General features: G+C 40.5%; 4 protein-coding genes across 5 annotated transcripts in view; 2 read left to right on the forward strand and 2 right to left on the reverse strand.

Annotated features, from left to right (window-relative positions):
- tor1 (torsin family 1) overlaps positions 1-2,316 on the forward strand; it is a 4,767-nt gene extending 2,451 nt beyond the window's left edge. Inside the window, exons 2-5 of the mRNA XM_035667797.1 lie at positions 1-258; positions 364-539; positions 956-1,083; positions 1,171-2,316. The exon at positions 1-258 is cut by the window's left edge and continues 7 nt beyond it. Coding sequence (XP_035523690.1) covers positions 1-258; positions 364-539; positions 956-1,083; positions 1,171-1,415 — 807 coding nt within the window. The 3' untranslated portion in view covers positions 1,416-2,316. The remainder of the gene's footprint in view (positions 259-363; positions 540-955; positions 1,084-1,170) is intronic.
- Positions 2,317-5,076: 2,760 nt separating this feature from the next.
- Positions 5,077-7,685, reverse strand: nsa2 (NSA2 ribosome biogenesis homolog (S. cerevisiae)). The gene is made up of 6 exons (XM_035667796.1): positions 7,444-7,685; positions 6,554-6,741; positions 6,300-6,450; positions 6,014-6,193; positions 5,661-5,853; positions 5,077-5,388 (listed from the first exon to the last, which is right to left on the reverse strand). Exons 1-6 carry the CDS (start codon positions 7,444-7,446, stop codon positions 5,321-5,323), a joined length of 783 nt encoding a protein of 260 aa, XP_035523689.1. The 5' UTR covers positions 7,447-7,685; the 3' UTR covers positions 5,077-5,320.
- A 157-nt stretch (positions 7,686-7,842) lies between these two features.
- On the forward strand, positions 7,843-13,764 carry gfm2 (GTP dependent ribosome recycling factor mitochondrial 2). The gene is made up of 20 exons (XM_035667791.1): positions 7,843-8,112; positions 8,203-8,287; positions 8,620-8,665; positions 8,753-8,850; positions 8,961-9,086; positions 9,176-9,264; positions 9,359-9,447; positions 9,532-9,592; positions 9,882-10,067; positions 10,174-10,254; positions 10,348-10,496; positions 11,278-11,418; positions 11,538-11,637; positions 11,725-11,911; positions 11,997-12,073; positions 12,162-12,300; positions 12,402-12,587; positions 12,684-12,799; positions 12,881-13,063; positions 13,168-13,764. Exons 1-20 carry the CDS (start codon positions 8,104-8,106, stop codon positions 13,294-13,296), a joined length of 2,277 nt encoding a protein of 758 aa, XP_035523684.1. The 5' UTR covers positions 7,843-8,103; the 3' UTR covers positions 13,297-13,764.
- Positions 13,539-20,387, reverse strand: hexb (hexosaminidase B (beta polypeptide)). 2 transcript variants are annotated; one of them, XM_035667792.1, is made up of 14 exons: positions 20,038-20,387; positions 19,746-19,897; positions 18,691-18,756; positions 17,688-17,734; positions 17,488-17,598; positions 17,301-17,402; positions 17,059-17,191; positions 16,748-16,928; positions 16,573-16,659; positions 16,399-16,471; positions 14,714-14,894; positions 14,239-14,329; positions 14,018-14,122; positions 13,539-13,878 (listed from the first exon to the last, which is right to left on the reverse strand). In XM_035667792.1, exons 1-14 carry the CDS (start codon positions 20,325-20,327, stop codon positions 13,815-13,817), a joined length of 1,683 nt encoding a protein of 560 aa, XP_035523685.1. In that variant the 5' UTR covers positions 20,328-20,387; the 3' UTR covers positions 13,539-13,814. The 2 variants fall into 2 exon arrangements, with proteins under 2 accessions (XP_035523685.1, XP_035523686.1); XM_035667793.1 differs by lacking the exon at positions 14,714-14,894 and adding an exon at positions 15,402-15,576.
- Positions 20,388-21,408: the final 1,021 nt, after the last annotated feature.

Below are 21,408 nucleotides of genomic sequence, written 5' to 3' on the forward strand. Positions count from 1 at the left end.
GCTGACCTGGAAAGCAAGCTGTTCGGACAGCACATCGCGTCACGCATCATCCTGAAGTCTGTGAATGGATTCATGAGCAACGACAACCCGGAGAAGCCCCTGGTGCTCTCTCTGCACGGACTGACCGGCACAGGGAAGAACTTTGTTAGTCAGCTGATCGCTGAAAACATTTACAAAGAGGGAATGGAAAGCAAGTTTGTTCACATTTTCACATCCGAGCTTCACTTCCCACATTCGAGCCAATTTGATACTTACAAGGTATGATGACGGATGTATTGAATCCAATTACTTTGAATTAAGACACAGTGACTTTGTTCTGCCTTTTTTTTTTTTTATATAAAAGTACTATTGTTTTTTCCTCAGAATCAGTTACAGCAGTGGATCAAAGGCAATGTGACCAACTGTGGACGCTCCATGTTCATCTTTGATGAGATGGACAAGATGCATCCTGGCTTGATTGACAGCATAAGGCCGTACCTGGACTCATACAACAAGTTAGATGGAGTTTCTTATCGGAAAGCCATCTTCATCTTCCTCAGGTAGAAAGCTGAAAGGTGTCAGTCATGGGAACAAAAGTGTATCTTGTATGTTTACAGGGTCACAGTAATAGCAAAGGGAAAAGCCCCAATTCAGAACAGTTGTATGCAATAATGCAGTAAGAAAGGAGAAATGGACGAATGAAGTTCTGGCATTTTCTGCTACTTCTTTCACTTAAACAACTACATGTATGTAATTCGAGCAGAATCTTTACAATTGATCGTGGTGTTATACGCTCTGGTTAAGGAGACATTTAATGTATGCACTATTACATTTATTTAACCCTTCACTTTCAACGTTTGCTGGGATTCCTTTAATAACGATATAGAACTACATTCATTTACTGCTAAAATAGTGGTAACAACAGATAATCAGAGGCAAATCTGACATGTTTCCTGTTTCTGATCTTCCTCTTTAGCAACGCTGGAGGGGAGAGCATCATTCAGACGGCTTTAGATTTCTGGAGAGCGGGACGAGATCGAGAAGAAATCGAGCTCAAAGACCTGGAAACGTCGCTCTCTCTATCAGTTTTCAACAACAAGAAAAGTGAGTATAAACTTACAGTATACTTTGGAGTGATTATCATTCAGACACTAGATTTGATAATGGATATCTGTTCATCTCTTCCTGTAGGTGGCCTGTGGCATACAAGCTTGATAGACAAGAACCTGGTGGACTTCTTCGTCCCGTTTCTGCCCCTGGAGTACCGGCACGTCGTCCAGTGTGCCATGGCCGAGATGAAGGCCAGAGGAGTTCAGCCTGACCAGGATGTGGCGGACCAGGTGGCCAGAGATGTAGTCTATTTCCCCAAATCTGACCGAGTGTTCTCTGTCAAAGGCTGCAAAACAATAGAGAGCAAGTTGGACTACTACACATAATGCTAGCATCTGATGGACAGTACGTCGGATCACTATGTGCACTTTTTTTTTTTAAAAGAGAAACGCTCTCAGCCAAATGACTAAAGAGAGGAAGTCAAGCTGACTGAACTCTGCAGGTCTCTGCGGAGGATTCTGTCTCACCTTGAGGCCACATGGGGGATTTCGACAGGCCTTCTCCAATGTTGCATCTCTCTTACACTGAACACGGAGGCTGATGAAAGAACACAGCGACAGTTGAATGAAAAAATAATAAGACTGGAAATGTTATCCCGTGTGACTGATTACGGGGTTTGATCTCCGCTTTTATGTCACAGTCAGAGTCTCAGACGGTTTTGCTTTCCTGAGAGCTTCTTAATGACTAACAGGGTGTCCTTCTGTCAGTGAAACTATGGGCATGTCACTGCTGTGCTTTTAATTTTTTTTTATGTGTACTCCATATATGTGGATTACTGGAAACTCCTGCCTTAATTCTTTTAATTTCCCACTCATTTTTTTTTATATCTTCTGAGTTATTTCACACACATGTCCACTGTACATATGAGATCAGTCACAGTTGGCCTTGGTGGGTGAGCGGGGTAGTCAGCACAGCAGAGCTGCTTAGAGCAAAGTCTCACCATTCATTTACACACACACGTAATGCAGAAAACTTTAAGTGTACTGTTTATATGTATCATATAAGAATCAGCATTAGCAAGACGTGTTTTTATACAGTGCAGCCACACACTTTTAATATCTAATTTGGTTGATATGATGCATCACAAATAGATTCTGTTATATAAGAGTGATATACACTGTAATTGATTTGGATGTGTCCATAGTGAAATATTCCCAGATGTAATTTGGCTTTACACTGTAAGAACTCAGGATAGAATTTTCACAACATCCTTTTTTTTTTTTTTTTTGAACAAACTTGATTTTTGTGTTTTTAAAAATGTTAAACTGTTCAGAATACAAAAGAAATGGTATTGTATTTAGCAGAGTGGCTGATGATTCAATAAGTTTGATTTAAAGTGTCAAAGCCAAAGGGTTTCTCTCAGAACACAATACCCTGTACTATAATTTGTCCTTAAAGAGAAGGAAGTGTTAAGTCATACATAACTTTGTTGTGGAAGGAAATGTTCTGTTGTTTTCTCAAAATTTCTTTAAAACCATAAAAAAAAAAAATGTTAGGAAGCTTCTTCTATGTAGTTGATCACAGTTACCTGTAGGCGGAGGATGTTTTAGTGAACTCTGACGGAACATTGTTGGTGTGGATGGAAAGCAAAGACTAGCAAACTTCTCTGCTGTAAAACACCAGGCAGACAAATCAAAAATAAAATATGAAATTTTCTTTGTGTCAATGTTTCTGATGCACGGTTCACATCAGGCTGAAATGACGTTTAAGGTAAAACCTTTAAAGGACCAGTGTGTAGGACTTAGTGGCATCTAGAGGTACGTTTCCTGTGAATATTATATTCCATTTCTGCCAATAGAGCCTCCTAAATGTTACACACTGGACTTCAAAGATGCAACTATATCTTAATGAGCTAATTTGTGAGAAAAGCTGACCCAGCTTCTAGTAGGTGTCACTGTCCCTTAGGAAACATGAGGTTACATCATATCAGTTTTTTTTCTATGACTTAAAAAGCTTTCTCTCTGTAATGTATCTACAAGTATGGACACAATGAATTTATAAAAATGTTAAGAGATCCCCTCCAGACATGTATTAAGACCTATACAAATGTTCCGCTATGTTTTTACTACAAAAAAAGTATCATTTCCACATTAAGATTGCATCTACTCCTTCTACCTCATTAAAAATACCAGAATCTATGACTATACAAAATGTTTTCCTGCTGGACACAAAGATGTCTCCTATTTCACTGTGAAGTCCATTATCAGTGTATGTGCACTGGCTGCTTCAAGTTTTTACATCACGCTTACACAAGTTGCAACCATGTTCATGTGCCTTCTGTCGGTGTCTCATTCAAAGAACCAAACTTTATTCATTCCACAATTATTTCTCGTTCCTTTGAACTCGAATAATTCAGATTTGACTCTCATCTATTCACTAAAACGGATGGACATGAAGTCTAAAGTAGCAGCTGAACACTTGGGACTGAATAGAAGTTATGTAATAGGTTGCAAAACACTGCTGTGCAAAGTGCAGCTCTGTGCCCAGGGCTAAAATAAAGAAATTAAGTTGTGACGTCACTTGGTAGATACTTAAAGACAGTTAAAGAGCATGTTTATGGGAAACCTAAGTTAGATTTTATGTTGGCGTATTTACTGTACCTGTGAAGCTAAATGTAGTGCATTTATTTTAGTTTAGATGCACCTCAAATAGACTTTATAAACTGTTACTACATTTGAAATATATTCTAGTTAGTTTTCACAAATCTGTAGTCTGTTTGGTTTTGAGCCACTGATGACCCACGGAAATGTGCAGCCCACTGAGATTTATCCTGCTGCTCCTGATCTTCTGTCTTTTTAGAAGCTATAAATATATTGCACACTACTTCCTGCCCTTTCCACCCTCAAACAACATAGTACAGGGCCACACAATGACACGGGAAGGAAGGGGAAGAAGCTTGTTAGTAAAGACAAGCACTGTTTCAGTCCCTTTGTGGGCTGTGACTTTCTATGAAAACAATATATTACAGTGAACAGTTTAGAAGATTATTACAGTAATACTGATAAAACACTGCTACACTGTGTTTCCACTCACCACCCCATTAGGCATCCACCTTTTATTAAATAGGCTAAATCATAAGCTGGGCCATTTTTTAATGTCAGATTTTTGGCCAGAAAACATTAGGGAAGACTTTCTCAGCAGAGGTTAGATTGAACTTGAGTTTTCTTTAGTTCTGGCCACATGGTAGCTCACACTGTATGCAGGTGAGTCAGTTCACGTGAAGACTATTCTTTATACTTGTCCATGTTTTAATTACACCCCATTTGTCTGCTTCCATATCTAAACAAGCTGTTACAACATTCAAATATTCAGTGACTGCCCAGATATTACTTCAGATAACTACCATGGGATCAGTCTACTGCTCTTACATATAAGGAGACCGCTGTGTAAATCTCAATATCTTCAGACTGTACAAAGTGATACTTTGCCTCTCTGGCCTCTTTGTGCCTCTGTAAGATGTTAAAAAGTCACTCAACTTGTGACATAAGAGATTGTTAGGATCTATATTACAAGCATACTGGACGTTTTCATTCAACTTAATACAACACAGCACAGCACAAAATTATACGTGGCAAAGTCTGAACAGATACGGTCATACAGGGTCAATATATTGTTATGTTTGTCTAGAACGTAAACAGGGTTTCCTTTTGCTTTATGGTGGTTCTGTCCTTTTTATTTAGCCATTTCATTTGTCAGTTTTAATGTGTTGCACTACTTGTTAGATACTGTACATGCTTCATGTGTTGGGTCTGTGGTCATGAGCAATAATGACCAGGCGTTATCATATCACCCACAAAAGAACTGGTATGATTACCGTTGACTTCGAATAGATTTATCCTGGTTCACTTCATTAGGATCACGCGGCCCATGTTCTTCACAATCAGCCCTGCTTTCCTGAGCATCCTTTATTGAACACATCTCTGAACCATCAGGAATATCAACAAAGGTTTGTGCTACTGTTTTCATGGGCAAATAATGGCTCAACTATTATTTTCTTATTTCTTTATTTAGGTCACATTTAACACAGTAATCAACCCACTTTCTTTTCTTTTGAGCGTCCTTCTGTTACAAAAACAGTTACGTTGCTAAGTGCAGCCTCAGCGGTCTTCCTGGTGGTCCTGTGATTTGAAGCCCACTGCATATTGTATCTTTGTGTTCTTTGTTGTGGTCAACACATTTCGTGTAAATTCAGAGTTACCAGGCACAGTCTGTATAAAAAAGGTCAAGAGTCTTATACCAGCAGAACTGCATTAATGCAGCCGTCGTTCTCTGGGTTATTTGTCACCTGGGCATATTTACCTGGGAAGGAAAAGAAAGATTTTGGTTACGTTATCACATACAGTAAATACAATATTTACATCGACAACAAGTGTCACATCTGAAATGCTTCTCATTAGAATTGGATCACATTTATCTTGATCTTATTTCCAACTATTTGCATTTTGACCTTAAGAACTTAAGATGTATTTATTGTATACACTGATGTTTCTGAATTATTTCCATAAGTAGGCGATGGACACATTACTGTGGAGCATGTGAATCCACTAACCAGTGGATTTATGGGCACTCACCCCAGATAACTTTTCCTCCTTGTGTAACCAAACCCAGCTCGCTGACATTGACCTCTACGACTGTTCCTTTTGTGATGACCCCCAGAGAGGTGTAGAGAGGTGAGGAGGGGTTCTTCTTCACTCCGAGGATGGGGAGGCAGAATGTGGCTTTCAGCTCTGGATGTGTCACATGAGCCTTCTTAAAACGCAAACCCTGAAGGAGAATAAAGAGGAGGAGGTCAGTCAATTTAAAACAGACTTCAACTTTAACATTAATCCTGAATGCACGTGGAAAAAAAACTGTGTTGCAGATTAGTTCAAGCATAAAAATGTAGCCTGACATTTAAAAGATTTCAACTATACTGCGATCTTACCATGGGTCTGATGAAACGCTCGTATTTCGGCGGTTTGCGGGTGAAGCCGTCACCGACAAAGCAAACTTTGGTGACCATTCTCTTCCAGGCCTTCTTTTGTCTCTTTCCAGTTTTGATGACTTTAAGCACCTCTGTTTCTCCCTGGGCACGCACCTTCGGCAGGGGCACCTCCCATTTACCCTACAGGAAACATTACACATTCATGTTTAGAAACCAAAGGCAGGAACATGCCACAGTCATACTGGACAACTAGTGCAGATGAGCATATTTCAGCTCAGGTACTTACAGCCTTCTCTTTCCTCTTCTGTTTGATCATGTTGGAGAGGACCTTGGCTCTAGACTGGCCCTCTCTGTCCAACAGGTAGGCTGGCACAGCACCCTCTGGGGTCTTATCGTCGTTCTTCTGCTTGGTCTTCCTCTGTTCATGCATTTTGAGCCTGCAAAGATAGAAGTCAGAATTGTTTGACTGTTCGTTGGGCTTAGTTTCCAAGCTCTGTGTTGTTTTTTTTTTAAAAACAGATCAGCACAGTCTATACTCACGTCTTCTTCATCTGGATCTTCTCTGAGTGTCTCTGTTTGTGGTACAGTTTGGCCTTCAGACCAATCAACTTCTTGGCTTTGTGGGACCGCTCATGAACCTCACGGCTCTCCTTCTTCCTTTTCCTTTCATGGTGGTCCAAGCGGTAGCCATGCCGCTTGCGGTGTAACTCAATGTGCTCGTTCTGGGGCTACAAAAAAAAAAAGAAACAGAAGTAAAGATGCAATTTAGGTCACATTGATTACAAAGTATAATAAATGCACAGAATTGGTTTGTTTCCAGAGCTGAAGCTGGCATTTTGGCAATCATTGTACATTGTATACATTTGCGTTTGTTGTCGGACAAACAAGCAATCTGAAGATGTCACTTTGGACTCAAATGATCTTTTAATCAATAATCAAAAAATCTTTCCATTCCTTGTTTATTAATGTGGAAGGACACATATCCAAAAACAGTCCAGCTGGACTCTCACCTGCTAACCAATTCATTTAAACTCTACAATTATTCTTTATTAAATAATTATTCCAAAGCTGAAAGACTGGAAACACCGAGGAGATCTACTGGACGACACCTGATGAACCTTCACATGAGATTTAAGAATGAATATTTTAAGAAACACAAATGAGTTCAAACGTATAGAACTACACCCCGTATGGACGGTAAACAGGTAAACTAACTTTTATTTTCATATACCTGTTACTTCAACTGCACCTGGTGTGAGTGGAGGTCGACTGGTTGTAACATGAGCCACATATTGTCTGTATATGACACAAACAGTGAACACAACACCAGAGCAGAGCAGCCACATGTGAGCTTCAGCTAATGCTAGCGCAGTCCGCTAAACGGCCCGATAAAAGTCAAACAACACGACAGAAGCGGAGTGTCTTCTTACCATGTTGCGTGTACGTGGTTACGTGTCACAGTGAAGACGTCGCAGGCGGTGGCAGTCGGTGCAGACGCAGAATATTCGGTGTTTTGTTCGGGGCTCGGGTCCGGTAGATGTTGTTTTCCCCGTAGCCGATACTTAGAGGAAGTACGTCACCCTGACGTGGCGGGTTGTCCGTTGTTTTAATATGTACGGCTTTAAAAAACCTACTAACCGAGACACGGAACCGTATTAAACACAAAATACATGGTTTTCTTTGTATGCATTTAACGAAATTACATATTGATAACGTTTTGTACGTATATGTATATAAAAACAAATACATTTGTTGATATTGACGGGAACAATTTAGTTTTTCCGTGCCCGGCAATATGAGCCACACACGCTTGTTCTTAGGGACGTATTTTGGAGCTGTACCTTATGAAAGCGTGACATTTGACAGAGATTGTTTGTTTTGTAGGACATTTTAATGCTTTATATTGGTATAAATATATTATATATCTGCTCTTTGTAGCAGTATGTCTCCCTGTATATAGTGTTATGTTGTAGCCATCGCAAGTGGGCGGACAGTTTGACTGCAATGTTGCTCCATAACTCTGAGGGGAAAGCTTGAAAGCTAAGCAGACATTAAAGATTGGTGCTAGAGACTTTCGGACGTTAAACAAAATGATCGGGGTAAGATATAATCTGCCAAAATAAGTGCTGTCAGTGATACATAATGTTAATGTCATGTTGACTTGATCACAGGGTCGTTGTCATTCACAGGGGAGGTATTTATTAACTGCTGGGCTCCAGTGCTGCAGATGTAGAGTGAGCTGTCATGTTAAAAGACATTACAGCTTTATTCCAGGTAGGTTTTTTTTTTCTTAATTTGATCTGTTGATGATTATCAATTGCTGACTTTTATTAGTTGATTAATTGATAAGCAGCAGAAAACTAGTAGATTCCAGTGTTGGTAATCACTTACTGGGTTAGTTTAGGTTTACATATACTCTTTTGGGTGTGTTTGAACTACACAACTACAGTTTTAATATGTTAATTTGGACTGTTGTGAATTGTAATGTGTATTCGTTATTATTTCAGTCAGATCAGTAAGATAATGGATGACATAGTCAATATAGAAACCTATACATAACATCGCTGATTCAGTCAGAATATCATACTGAATGTTCCCTGTCATAGATGATGTCAAATCATTGCGGGCTGTGGTTAATCCTGATATATCCAAGTAAGTAAATGCATTCTGCAGTCTCTGCTCTGTCTCTGATTCAACCTTGTTCCAGACTCTGTCTTAACCTTCGCACCATATCTGCAGGATCCGAAACATTGGCATCATGGCCCACATTGACGCAGGAAAGACAACTACCACAGAAAGGATGCTCTATTACTCCGGCTATACGAGAGCACTAGGAGGTGTGTAGGATGGTGAAAACAAGACGTGGCCATAGTTACCGTTTCTTACCCATGGATTCCCTGTTTGTTCCCGTCTCTTTAATTTATTTCTGTTACTTGGTTGCTTTCAGATGTGGACGATGGGGATACAGTCACAGATTTTATGGCTCAAGAGAGGGAGCGTGGCATCACAATACAGTCGGCAGCAGTCACGTTTGATTGGAAAAGTTATAGAATAAACCTTATAGACACCCCAGGTAGATGGGTATCTTTGTGAAAATAAAATTCCAGTGGAAACGAGAAGGAGCAGCCACTGAAATATGATGATATCTGTGTGTGATTACAGGACATGTTGACTTTACACTTGAGGTAGAGCGGGCACTTCGCGTTCTTGATGGCGCCGTTGCTGTGTTTGATGCTTCTGCCGGTGTTGAGGTTAATCCACTGCTTTCTTTTCATTTAAACATTTGTTGTGTTATATATATAATTGTGTGCACTCTGAACAACTTCTGTTACCTCGAAAACGCAGGCTCAGACTCTAACTGTGTGGAGACAAGCAGAGAAGCACCATGTTCCCTGTGTTTGTTTTCTGAATAAGATGGATAAGCCTGCAGCAAAGTGAGTGAATCTGACCATTTACAAGTTTTTATTTCCTTATTTTTCAAAATGTAACTGGAAACCTTCTTCCATTCTTCCTCTCAGCTTACGTTTTTCCATTGAGAGCATCAGACAGAAGTTGAAAGCCAATCCAGTCCTCCTGCAGGTAGGCTTTAAGAAAAACAGCAACAGTAAGAATAAATGAAGGGTAACTATTACATTACAAGTAACATTCAAGTAGAAACTACTGATAAGAATGCAGGTAAATAAGCCTGTGATTATTATAAGTGGTTTTGCAACAAGCAGGCTTATTAATAAGAAGCCCAAGAGTCAAAACTATGTTTATCATTTGTAATCACACAATTGGAAAAACAAACTATATGAAGTAAAAACCCAAAGGGAGTATGTCACCACGTCATTGAGTTGTCTCATGGAGAGCCTATCCTGTTTCATAGATTCCGGTCGGCAGTGGCAAAAGCTTCTCAGGTGTGGTTGACTTGTTAACCAACCAGAAGCTGATATGGAAGATAAGAACTCTGGGAGATGACGGGCGAGTGTTTGAAAGCAAACCTCTCGACCAGTCGGATGAGCCAGAGCTCCTGCAGGAGGCGAGTGAGGCCAGGACGGCTTTAATTGAGCAGGTACACGTCGTAACATTTACAGCAATGTTGATCGTTTTAAATATAAAAGAAATGTCAAGAGGTTCCGGATTTCTTCTCCAGTTTGTATTTCTGTTCTCAAACACAGGTTGCTGATCTGGATGATGAGTTTGCTGAACTGCTGCTGACTGATTTTGGTGACAATTTTGATGCCGTTCCCTCCGTCAAAGTAGGCGTTGTGTTGCATGGTACCATAATATGAGCCTGTAAAGTAGCAGTGTTACTTGTGAACATAGAGTAAGCAGTGCCAATGTGTCCCCAGCTACAGGAGGCTGTACGGCGGGTGACTCTGGCACGTAAAGGCGTTCCAGTACTCTGTGGGAGCTCTTTGAAAAACAAAGGCGTTCAGCCTCTTTTAGATGCCATCACCGCATACCTGCCTGCCCCCAATGAACGGCACCATGACCTGGTGTGAGTAAAGAAGCTATTACTAACTAACACCTGATACTGAGTTAAGGACTAGCATGATTGGAATCTTTTAGGTTTTGCATTTCAATACTGTTTTTTCAGTGATTTTATAATTTTTTGTTGTTTGTAAAAAAGTATTAAAACAACCACAGCTATGAAACTCTCCTAGTTGGGAGGAGGATGAGAGCTTTGACTCGGTAAAGTCAGGCTTTGTTTTCTGCTTTTATTTTATTTTATTGCAGCGGAAAGTCAATAGGAAGTTTTATTCCAGATGAAAACACACAAGTCGGATAGCTTACCCATGTACCGAGGCTGAGTACTTGCTGCAGCTACCCAGGGTTCGAATGTGACCTGTGGCCTTTGCTGCGTGTAACACTAATGAAAACATACCTATGAATGTTGTATTCCATTTCTGCCAATAGATCCTCCTAAATGTTACACACTGGACCTTTAAGACAACACTGTTAAACAGGATAACCTGCTTCCCATCTGTAATGACTTCATTTTAGGTCTGTGGAGTAGCAGTCCTTCCATCAAATGGAATTGAATGGATCAATAGAGTGCGCCTGAGAAGTTGTTGAAGAACTGATTTACAAATATCTTCTTTTGTGATGCACACATGTAAACTGTCACAATTAATGTACAATGGATGGAAGCTGGATACAAAATGGAACAAAAATGGAAATCCTGCTGAACTGTCCTTCTGTGAATATCCTATGCTATTATGAAAATATGTTTCTATGTACATTTGTTCGTTGTCTAAGCTGTGTTCATCATCCTTCAGACGGTGGTACAAGGACGACTTATGTGCTCTGGCCTTCAAGGTTCTTCATGACAAGCAGCGTGGTCCTCTGGTATTTCTTAGGATTTACTCGGGTACTCTGAAACCACAGACTGCTGTCCACAACATCAACAGGAACAGCATGTACGTAGTTTTCATTACAACCTCGAAACCATGATCAAGCTCTGACCTACCAATCGATTTTGACTAAAATCATTATTATGAATATAAAACTTCTATTTATTGTATCATGTTGTGTGTAGTGAGAGGATGACCAGGCTGCTGGTGCCGTTTGCTGATCAGCATGTAGAAATCCCCTCGATTACAGCGGGAAACATCGCTCTGACTGTGGGACTGAAGCAGGTAGAGCATCATACATTCATTCATCACATTCCTTATTTGGTATTTTGAAGACTTTCCCCTCAAAAAAGTTTTCCACTCTCACTTAAGACTGTCACAGGGGACACCATCGTTTCATCGAAAGCTTCAGCAGCAGCTGCAGCCCGTCGGGCCCAAAATGATGGCGGGGCAAGAAAGAAGCGTGGGGAAGATGCCAACGTGGTCCTTTCAGGGGTGGAGGTCCCTGATCCTGTCTTCTTCTGCACCATAGAACCGCCCACCATGTCTAAACAGGCTGGTCAGTTGACAGTGATTATAGCCTTGCTACACATGCTCCTGAAAGCTTGTGGTGATTCACACATTGTAATCTTTTTTCCTGAAAGATCTTGAGAATGCACTCAACTGCCTCCAGAGAGAAGACCCCAGTCTTAAAGTCAGGATTGACCCTGATTCTGGCCAGGTAATACCATCATTGGATTAGCCAGGACTTCCTTTAGTCAGATGATCTGACACTAACGAGTAAAATACATATCATTCTCCATCCTCAGACCATTTTGTGTGGGATGGGAGAGCTGCACATTGAGATCATCCACGATCGAATCAGGAGAGAATATGGCATTGAGACTCACCTTGGACCACTACAGGTGGCTTACAGGGAGACTATTCTCCATGAGGCCTCTACTACAGGTGCAATAAACACAAATTTCTTACTCGGTGCATTAGATTATGGGTGGAGGAGAAATTATTCGTACTGTACGTTATGAATTTTCTCACCTATCTTATAACAGATACGCTGGACCGTACTGTTGGGGAGAGACGACATGTTGCCACAGTGGAGCTGGCCGTCAGACCTGTGGACATCTTCTCTTCAGGTGGCTCGTGTGAATTAGATTTCACAGAGGAAGTGGAGGGGCAGCTATCACCAGAAATGAAAGAGGCAGTGGAGAACGGAGTGCACACCTCATATCTTCAAGGTATCATTGAACGAAACTCTTCTCTCGCGAATCTGTGCTACCTTTTTTTGTACTGCCAGATTTAAAAAGTAATGTTTTCAATGATTTCACCTTCAGGTCCATTGCTAGGTTATCCTTTACTGGGTGTGTCCACACTGATCAAAAGTGTCAACATGGAACCAGGAACTGTTCCCGTCATGGTGTCGGCCTGTGTGTCCCGCTGCATGCTTAAGGTAAACCATTATGACTTCCTATGTCACACCTGTAGACTACCGGATTGTCAATAAACCACGGTTCTGTTTCTTTGGACGCAGGCCCTGAGGCTAGCAGGAGTTCAGGTCCTGGAGCCACTGATGTCCCTGGAAGTGACTGTCGGGGAGGATCACCTTAGCTCTGTGCTGGGGGACTTGGCCCAAAGACGAGGAACCGTCCAAGATATCCAGAGTCGACACGACAACAAGGTGCTGCTTGCAACTGTGCCGTTGGCTGAGATGATGGTGAGATGACATCCAATTCAAACATGTTGACCGTAGTTTTTAAGTTTAATGGGTCACCATAACAATTATTTACTATTTATACCCTTCTATCATTCCTTCTAAAGGGCTATTCCACAGTCCTGCGAACGCTGACATCTGGCGCTGCCACCTTCTCCCTGGCGCTGGATACCTATGAGGCCATGAACCCCCAGGACCAGAGCACCCTCCTTAAAAGAATGTCTGGTCTGCTGTGATCCTGTTCTCAACAACACTGTGCAGCTGTTTAGCAATGGGACCAATGGCCTTCTGAGATAGAGGCATGGCTAATACGCAAAACGACTTTTTCAGGACTTGAGTAAAATGCTATTTATAGTACGAATACCCACTGCAGGAAAGAGGACAATATTTGATGCAAAATAAATCTGCAGCAAAGTATTTCATACACTTCTTTTTTTCTTTTCTTTTTTTTTTAAAATAGAAACACCAGATTAGAACATAAAATGTAAAGATTTTATTCACAATCAGTTATACAAACATTGATAAAAAACAAAAAGTGCATTCATAAATTCAAGATGTTTATGACATACGATGTGATTAAGAGTTTTGTAGGTCTGGAGATTTAGAAAGGATGATGTGTCTCAGCATCAGTACAGTGACGTCTCTTCAATGGCAGTTCAGCATTTGATTTCTTGGTTTGAAATAAAAGCATGGAATTGATCGTATGGAATTGCTTCCCTTTTCTTGCTCCCACTTGGCATCCTCTTAGTTGTTTTCATATACCCTTGTACTCATGGGGACAGTAGCTGGAAAACAACGGCTCAGCTGGGATTCCGCGGCTTAAAAAAGGAAAAACAATGTTTATATGATGATGCTTCATACAGTATGTTTTAGTCTGAAATTGGCAGCCTTTCTAACAGGAGTGTGTCTGTTAGACATTTGGAAACAGGCTGATGCAATTGAATATAAAAGACTTACTCCACCATGCGACAGCGGTGCACAGACAGTCTGTTGAAGGCATCGTTTATGTCTGTCACATCTTTGGCACTCCATAGTCGTTCTGCTACGGCACTTGCACGAGGCCTGTGAGTAACGCAGAGCAAAAAAAACCCGTCTACAGTCATGTGATGTGTCAAGGTTCAAAATACATTTATGTTCTGATAAGAGTTTATGAAAGAATCACATGAGCCATACAGTACCAGAGTCTGGGTGTCAGGTTGGTGGCGTCCACATACTCTCCCCACAAGCAGGCTTCTCCACCAATCACAAGCTTCTTTTGTGCTTCAGTTCCTGTTGTAAAATGTGAAATCTGATGAGATCAGGCGACTCAAGCAGCGTCCAGGGAATCTAAACACTCCACTGAACTAGAGTGATAAATTAAATGTTTAATTTAATGGAATTACAATTATGTGGAGAACTATTAAGATATTTTCCCTCTGTTCATTCAACAGGCTTACACATATTTGCACAGCAGTGACAAATATCCTCATGACATTTCAGATCTGTGTCAAGAGTCAAACCATAGAGCTAATAAAATCCAAGTCAGACCAACAACAGAACAATAAAACTGAATCATATGAGCAAAGCCCGTTAAATACTAAAAAAACCTTTTATTTTTTAAAAGTCGTAAAGGGAAAATGTCTTGCTATAGAAATCAATCATGCAGACACAAACCCTCGAAATCCTGCGGGTCTGCCTTGTAATGGCCCTGCCAGTCCTGGCCGTAGGAGATACGGTTCAGGTACCAGGGAGTGGACAGCAGGGTCCGGTACCCTGATGATGTAACTTTTGCCATCTCATTCTGGTATTGCTGCTGGTTTCCTTTCCAAACGTGGATAAGTGTGTCTGGTTTCAGCTACACAGCACACATACATATAGTATCAGTATTAGCAAGATGAAATGGAAAAATGAGGTGGAGGGGTTGTGGAACGAAGACGAAAATGTCCCAAACTGTCTGGAAATCAAAAAAGGTTCAGTCTAACTTTCGTCTCGATCCAGGTTTATGAAGGACCAAACTTGACTTATTTTGCCCTGGCCGGTGGATTTGAACCCAGGACACCCAAGACAAGGGGTGTACCATACCTTACTATGCCACGTTCTTTACTTCACTGTCTAAAATACACCAGGATTGGTCCTCCACAGTGGTGACCTACACCATTCTACGAAACCACCAACCACACAGCCCCATGTTCACTGTCTCGGACTCTCTCCTTGTCACAACTGTGCAGTTTCCAAGCGTAAGCCTGTTGAACAAAATCCAGAATTCTATTTTCCCCCAATACACCAGGCCTAAATCAGAGTTTTCCTCCACCAAATGAATTGATTTTTGAGATGATTAAGAGCAATGTTTAAGAAAACTGACCGTTGAAGTTGAGTGGCTCAACCTTGTAGTACTTCTGCCAGTCCTGTGCGTAGCTAATGTAATCTAGGTACCATGGGGCGGAGAGGATGGTGGTGTACCCTGCCGCTGTCACTTTGCCCATCTCTTCATTAGACCCACCGCCGATCCACACATGCACTACTGTGTCTGGCTTTAGCTGGAATAGTTACAGACCAAGCTACTGTACTTAGATTAGATACTACATGAGTGGTTGGTTTTGGTTGAAGGAATAGTCTGACATTTTGGAAAATGTGTTTATTCGCTTCCTAGCTGAGTTTTAGATGAGAAGATTGATGCCACTCTCATGTCTGTATGCTCTGTATGAATCTACCATAAGCAGCCAATTAGCTGAACTTAGCATAACAACTGGAAACAGGGAGAAACAGCTGGCTTGGGTCTGTCCAAAGGTAACAAAAACTTAAAAAAGACAATTTCTTGACTGGGAGCGGTAACTTCTGGATGTTTCAGCTAGTTGCCTGCCAAATATGACAGGTCTTGGCTAGTTAGCTGACTCCACTCTTTAAAACAACAACAACATGTAATTGGAATAAAATATATAGATAATAATATACTAAGATAAAAGTTAATTATAGACCTTTTAGGGGGTGCTGGGAGGAGGAATTTGTTACCTTTGGACAGAGCCAGGCTAGCGGTTTCCAGTTTATGCTCAGCTAACTAGCTGTTGGCGGTAGCTTCATATTAAGCGTTCAGACATGACAGTGGTATCGATCTTTTCATGCCACCTTCGACAAGAAAGCAAATAAGCTTATTTCCTAAAATGCAAAACAATTTCCAATGAAAAACAAAACACATAAATGACACATAAATGACACATAAATGGTAGTAGAGTACTTATCAATCAAATCTTAGAATTTTGACCAAACATCTTGGTCTAATTAGCATATAAACACGTCTTACATTCTTAACTTTAACATGGAAATAACTATTGATATGGCACAGGCCATTTTTCTTCAGTTACCTTTACACCATTGTCAAAGACCTCCTGCCAGATCGTGTAGCCCTTCTGGGTAGCGGTGACAATATCCAAGAGTCTATCAGATCAAAAAAGGCAAAAAAAAAATCATTATCAAAAATCGTTATGTATAAGGACAAAAGAAGAAGCAACCGAATTAGTATAAAATGAGCAACACACTTTTGGATATAGAATGATTCCAGTTTGCTGTAGTCTTGTCCGAAGCCTTGCTGATCCATGAACTTCTGAATGTCTGGGTTGGACTTCCTGCAGGGCAAACACAGCAGCCAGTATTAACTGTTGTCCAATCTTTGGTCTTTGAAGTTTTTTTTTAACATTTTGTACACAGTCTTACCAGCAGGTGAAGTCCACCTCATCACCTCCCAGGTGAACATAGGCATCAGGGAACACAGCGCTGATCTCCTTGAAGAACTGGCTCATAAAGTCGTATGTGGTGTTCAGGATGGGGTTTACTGGTCCGAAGGCGCCAGAGGGTTTGGCGCCAGAGTAACAGGGTGTGAGCAGATCTGGCTGGCCTGAGATGAAAAGATTACATTTTGTATGCTTTGTTGTTTTATATGTCCTTGCTGAATGCTTCCAGGTAGTTTTAAAAAAAGAAAGAAAATCAATTTTTTTTTTTTTTAAAGAAAAATGGTGGTGACTCACCTTTGCCCCAAGACTGTGTGTGTCCTGGAGTGTCAAACTCCGGGATGACGCGAATGCCTCTCAGACGGGCAAACTCGATCACCATCTTCACATCAGCAGGTGTATACACATGTGTGTATGGATGGTAAGCTCCCTGCGAACAAGATGACAACAATGAACAAGCTCTTCTGGTGGACTGTGACAAATACATTGTCCTAATCTGTCTTTACTGCGGTTTTACGCCAATACTCAGTCTCACTGACCTGCTGGCTCAGCTGCGGGAACGTTCGGCTCAGGTAAGGGAAAGATTGATCATCCACAATGTGCCAGTGAAAGACATTAATTTTATTCATGGCCATTGTTTCCTGTATGAATGAAGAAAGTAAAACAATTAAACAGTAAATAAAATTAAAAATTACAATACAAGATAAGAAAGTCTTACTGACGCACCAGATTGGCCAAGATGACTTTGATGGGCAGGAAATGCCGAGAGCTGTCCAGTAAGATGCCCCTATGTGCAAATCTGGGGAAATCACTGATTGTTGTTGAATTGATGCTTTTCTGAAAGAATACAAAGTTAAAAATCAGACTGACCCATTCAACAAAATAAGAATAAACATTTTGAAACAATCATATTGTCCTTCACTTACAGCTCCATATTCATCTTCATACACCAACTGGCTGAAAGTTTCCAGACCTAAAAACAATGGAAACAAATTAACACATTGTACGTAAATCATGTAAAGTTCTCGGAAGTTTTATGATAACATAAAATTAAGTTACTGTCAATTAATTTACAACATTTGCTCATTGCTTATTTTTTTCAAATTTACTATATTTATCTTTCTTCTGGCATATCAGTACGGATGAATGTATGCATGTGCGTACAAATACATATGCGTCTATGCATGTGTACATAAATGGATGAATTTGAAGTTATAGCTTCTTTCTCTTTGTTTGTATCACTGGGCGTATAAAAGTTACTGTCACTTGATAACACATCCTAACAACGCACGCAGGACATACATGCACAGAGCTATAGCTTACACATGCATTTTTTATTTGTGATCGTGTGTTTGTAATGGTGTGTGATTAAGATCGTATGAAAATCAACACCAGCTTTGATAATTCATTATCATTTAAATAGTGTTGTGTTGTCGTCATTGTGTGGTCACTGCTCCTTGCCAAGTGATAATCCAGTACATATTTATAACTTTGTGCTGAGATAAACTAACCGTCTCGTGACTTTAGCTTCATATTTAACAGACACATATGAGAGTGGTATCGATCTTCTAATCTAACTTTAAGCAAGAGCGTGAAAAGGTGTTTTTCACAAAATACTGAACTACTGCTGTAAGCTTTTTAACAAGCAAAATGTCAACAATGTCCAGCTTATTAGATCAGAGGACTTTCTGCTTTTCTCTATTTTTATATAATTGTAAATTGAATGTATTTGGGTTCTCGATTACTGGTACAACAAAACGAGCACTTTAAAAGATGAAAGATGATATGATCTTGGGCTCTGAGAAATTGTGATGTTTGAAATTGTGATCTATTGATTAACTATCAAAATGGAATAATTGGTAGTTGCAGCCCTAATGCAGAGTTAGCTTTGAAGTGGTGCAATAACAAGCAAAAAAAAAAAAAACCCACCGTGCAGGGCTCCCCAGACCTTCGGTGCTTTGAGGACAGCATACGGCAGATTCACTGACAGTTCATCTGTGGACACAAACAGTTGCGCATTGCATGTGCAACGTCAGGGTTGTTAAAGCATGGCAGGTGGTTATTCTGCTAAAGTCAGGGTCTTAAGCACTTAGTTGGGCTTGAGACATTTGGTCTCTACTAACCATTTTAATCCTAGTATCTACCATCCAGGTAATATCTAATTCTACTGGCAAGTCATAAGCATACGTCCTCTATCTGGTTGTAAAATGTAGTATGAAGAATCCACAGAAGAATTATTGTTTACTATAAAATAATTTACTGTTTTAGCTGCTCCAGGTAGAGTTAGTTTAAACTGCTTTATATACGGATTGGTAGTTTAGGCCAGTGTTTCCCAACCTAGGTTTCAGGCCCCCTACAAACAATATTTTCTATCTATTTTTAATGGTTTTAAGTAAGATATTTGACAATTTTACTTCTTTGGGCCTTCAACAGTTTCAAATTAAATTGGAATCAAACAATCTGAGTAGTCTAGAGGGCAAATGTCTCTGTTAAATACATAAAGTAGACTAAAAATAACAACATTTCCCACTGAAATTTGGTGAAGTAGAAGTAGAAAGTAGCATCTTGTACTTGTTGAATGTACTTCCTGGTAATTTCCACCACTGTATTTTAGAAAAGCAGAATGTAACACCAACAGCTAGCGATAAATATCCATATTAGTCAGCCTGCAGATAACAGTTAGCAACTTTGATCTCTGCAGAAGCAGTCAGAGGAAATATTCACATCATCTACTTAAGTAAAAGCAGCTCCAATATAAAAATACTCCAAGAGCCGGATTGAAAATGTCACTTAAGTACACACTTTATATACAATTGGACAGTGCATCATATGTTATAGGCTCATCATGTGTTTTATCTGTATATTCTTCATATGCAAAGTAAACTGTTGTAATGTACTTCTCACAGTACTTGAGTAAATGTCACATTCCAGCAACCCTGTGCAGAGGTTCCTGAATGGATGATATGAATGAGGAAGAGACTCACATGACTCGTCAGAAGTCAAACTGGGGTAACTGTCACATTCAGAGTCAGGTGATGTGATCCACACCTGCAGCTCCGTCAGCTCAGAGGGGCCTGTTCGCCTGCCTTTGTTCAGCTGCTGCCTTTTCGCAATGCCAAACATGTATTCATAATACCTGTTGAGAGGGGCAGAGACAGGGAAACATTGTTTGTCATGCGGCGGCGGCGGGTCCCTGAACGCAGCACGGCGCTTTACATTTCCCTCATGAGAAACATAGAAAGAGAAAGTGAAGAGAAATCAAATGCAGCTCCTTACCTCCTGTACGCGTCCTGCAGGAGGCTGCAGCTCGGCCCGGCGGTTGAGTCTTTGGCGTCGACAATTCTGAAGCTGGAGCTGGTTAACTTGAATGAAACCTCTGAGAGCTGCACTTTCTGCGGCAGAGGCCACAGAGAGCCATATTTCGAAGGCTGTGCGACGAGCTCGGCCTCTTCCTCTGTCACCTCGTCGATGTAGTTGTCGATGTAGTTGTCGATGTAGTTGTGCCTCAGCCCCCGGCAGAGGCCAAGGGCCAGCAATAGTGCAGTAAACTTCAGAGTAGTGCTCATGTTGACAGACGACAGTGGAGTCACAAGACCTGGCCGTCACACAGCAGCATTATGTTTGAGTGAGCCGGGCGGGGCTTCACATGCGGAAGGCAATGTTGTGCAAAGATTTAAAGGGGAACCAACCTGTTCTGTGTCTGTGGGCTACTGCTTTGAAAAGTAATACATTGGAAGTATTTCTTTACCCATCCTTGGACATGTGAAGTGAAATGTAGTGAGCAAAGAATGCAAAGCAACAGAAAACAATGCATAATAATGGACTTTATCATGTTGTGACTGCATATCATAGTGTATGATATCAGTATGAAACAAGCTCTATATTAACAATTCTTTTCCACTAATATTGTTAAACCAACCAGCCAATCATCTTGTTTTTTTTTTTTTTTTTTTACATCCATCAGAATTACACAAAAAGATGTAGCTTACACACAACAATATGACTTTCTGGAATCAGGCCTGATCCACATTCAGACCACCATGTGAAAGCTAGAAACAGCCTGACATAAGAGATATTTGCTTACGTCGCTTCTTGGAGATATCATGTGGGATGCGGGAACAAGCATCGACTTGCCTAACCATTTTTCATTTGTGATGTTCTGTCAGCATGTGTCACCCTTAATTTCTGATGTATGACAGAGATTGATGAAAAACCAGTTAGTGCTACCTGTGATACCTGTTGTGCAACTGGAATTACAGTGTGTGTTTACTCACTGTTTAATGGCCCATATTTTATTTCTTGGCCTATATTTGATCCACAACAAATAGTGATTAGTGACTTTTTTTCTCCATGAGTTGGAATAAACCACAACATGAGATAAATATAAATTAAAATAAGTCTTTAAACTCTTAATGAACACAAACTCCACTCAGAAATATGTTGTTCTTGTTCAGTTGGATGTTTGAACTTCACTGTGCAGAATGATGTATGTGCAGAGTTTTCACTGCAGAAAGTGGAAAGTTTCTCTCAAATCTGATTTTATTGGTCCAGTGTGTAACATTTAGGAGGATCTATCGGCAGAAATGGAATATAATATTTGTAGGTATGTTTTCATTAGTGTATAATCACCTGAATATAGGAATTATG

The sequence above is a fragment of the Morone saxatilis genome, unplaced genomic scaffold, assembly GCF_004916995.1.
Source record: "Morone saxatilis isolate NCDOM2014 unplaced genomic scaffold, NCSU_SB_2.0 Contig21, whole genome shotgun sequence".
In the NCBI taxonomy this organism is placed as follows: domain Eukaryota; kingdom Metazoa; phylum Chordata; class Actinopteri; family Moronidae; genus Morone; species Morone saxatilis.

What these genes read in the sequence shown, in the direction of transcription:
- nsa2 (XM_035667796.1), bottom strand. An exon ending in AGAAGAGGAAAGAGAAGGCT is followed by an intron (nt 6,194 to 6,299) that starts GTAAGTACCTGA and finishes TGTTTCCTGTAG; the next exon opens with GGTAAATGGGAGGTGCCCCT. An exon ending in AGCGTTTCATCAGACCCATG is followed by an intron (nt 5,854 to 6,013) that starts GTAAGATCGCAG and finishes ATTCTCCTTCAG; the next exon opens with GGTTTGCGTTTTAAGAAGGC.
- gfm2 (XM_035667791.1), top strand. An exon ending in ATGGATAAGCCTGCAGCAAA is followed by an intron (nt 9,448 to 9,531) that starts GTGAGTGAATCT and finishes TCTTCCTCTCAG; the next exon opens with CTTACGTTTTTCCATTGAGA. An exon ending in TGTCCCGCTGCATGCTTAAG is followed by an intron (nt 12,800 to 12,880) that starts GTAAACCATTAT and finishes CTTTGGACGCAG; the next exon opens with GCCCTGAGGCTAGCAGGAGT.
- hexb (XM_035667792.1), bottom strand. Translation starts at nt 20,327, where the DNA reads ATGAGCACTACTCTGAAGTTTACTGCACTATTGCTGGCCCTTGGCCTC. An exon ending in TTTGACTTCTGACGAGTCAT is followed by an intron (nt 18,757 to 19,745) that starts GTGAGTCTCTTC and finishes TTGTGTCCACAG; the next exon opens with ATGAACTGTCAGTGAATCTG. An exon ending in GAATCATTCTATATCCAAAA is followed by an intron (nt 16,472 to 16,572) that starts GTGTGTTGCTCA and finishes TTGATCTGATAG; the next exon opens with ACTCTTGGATATTGTCACCG.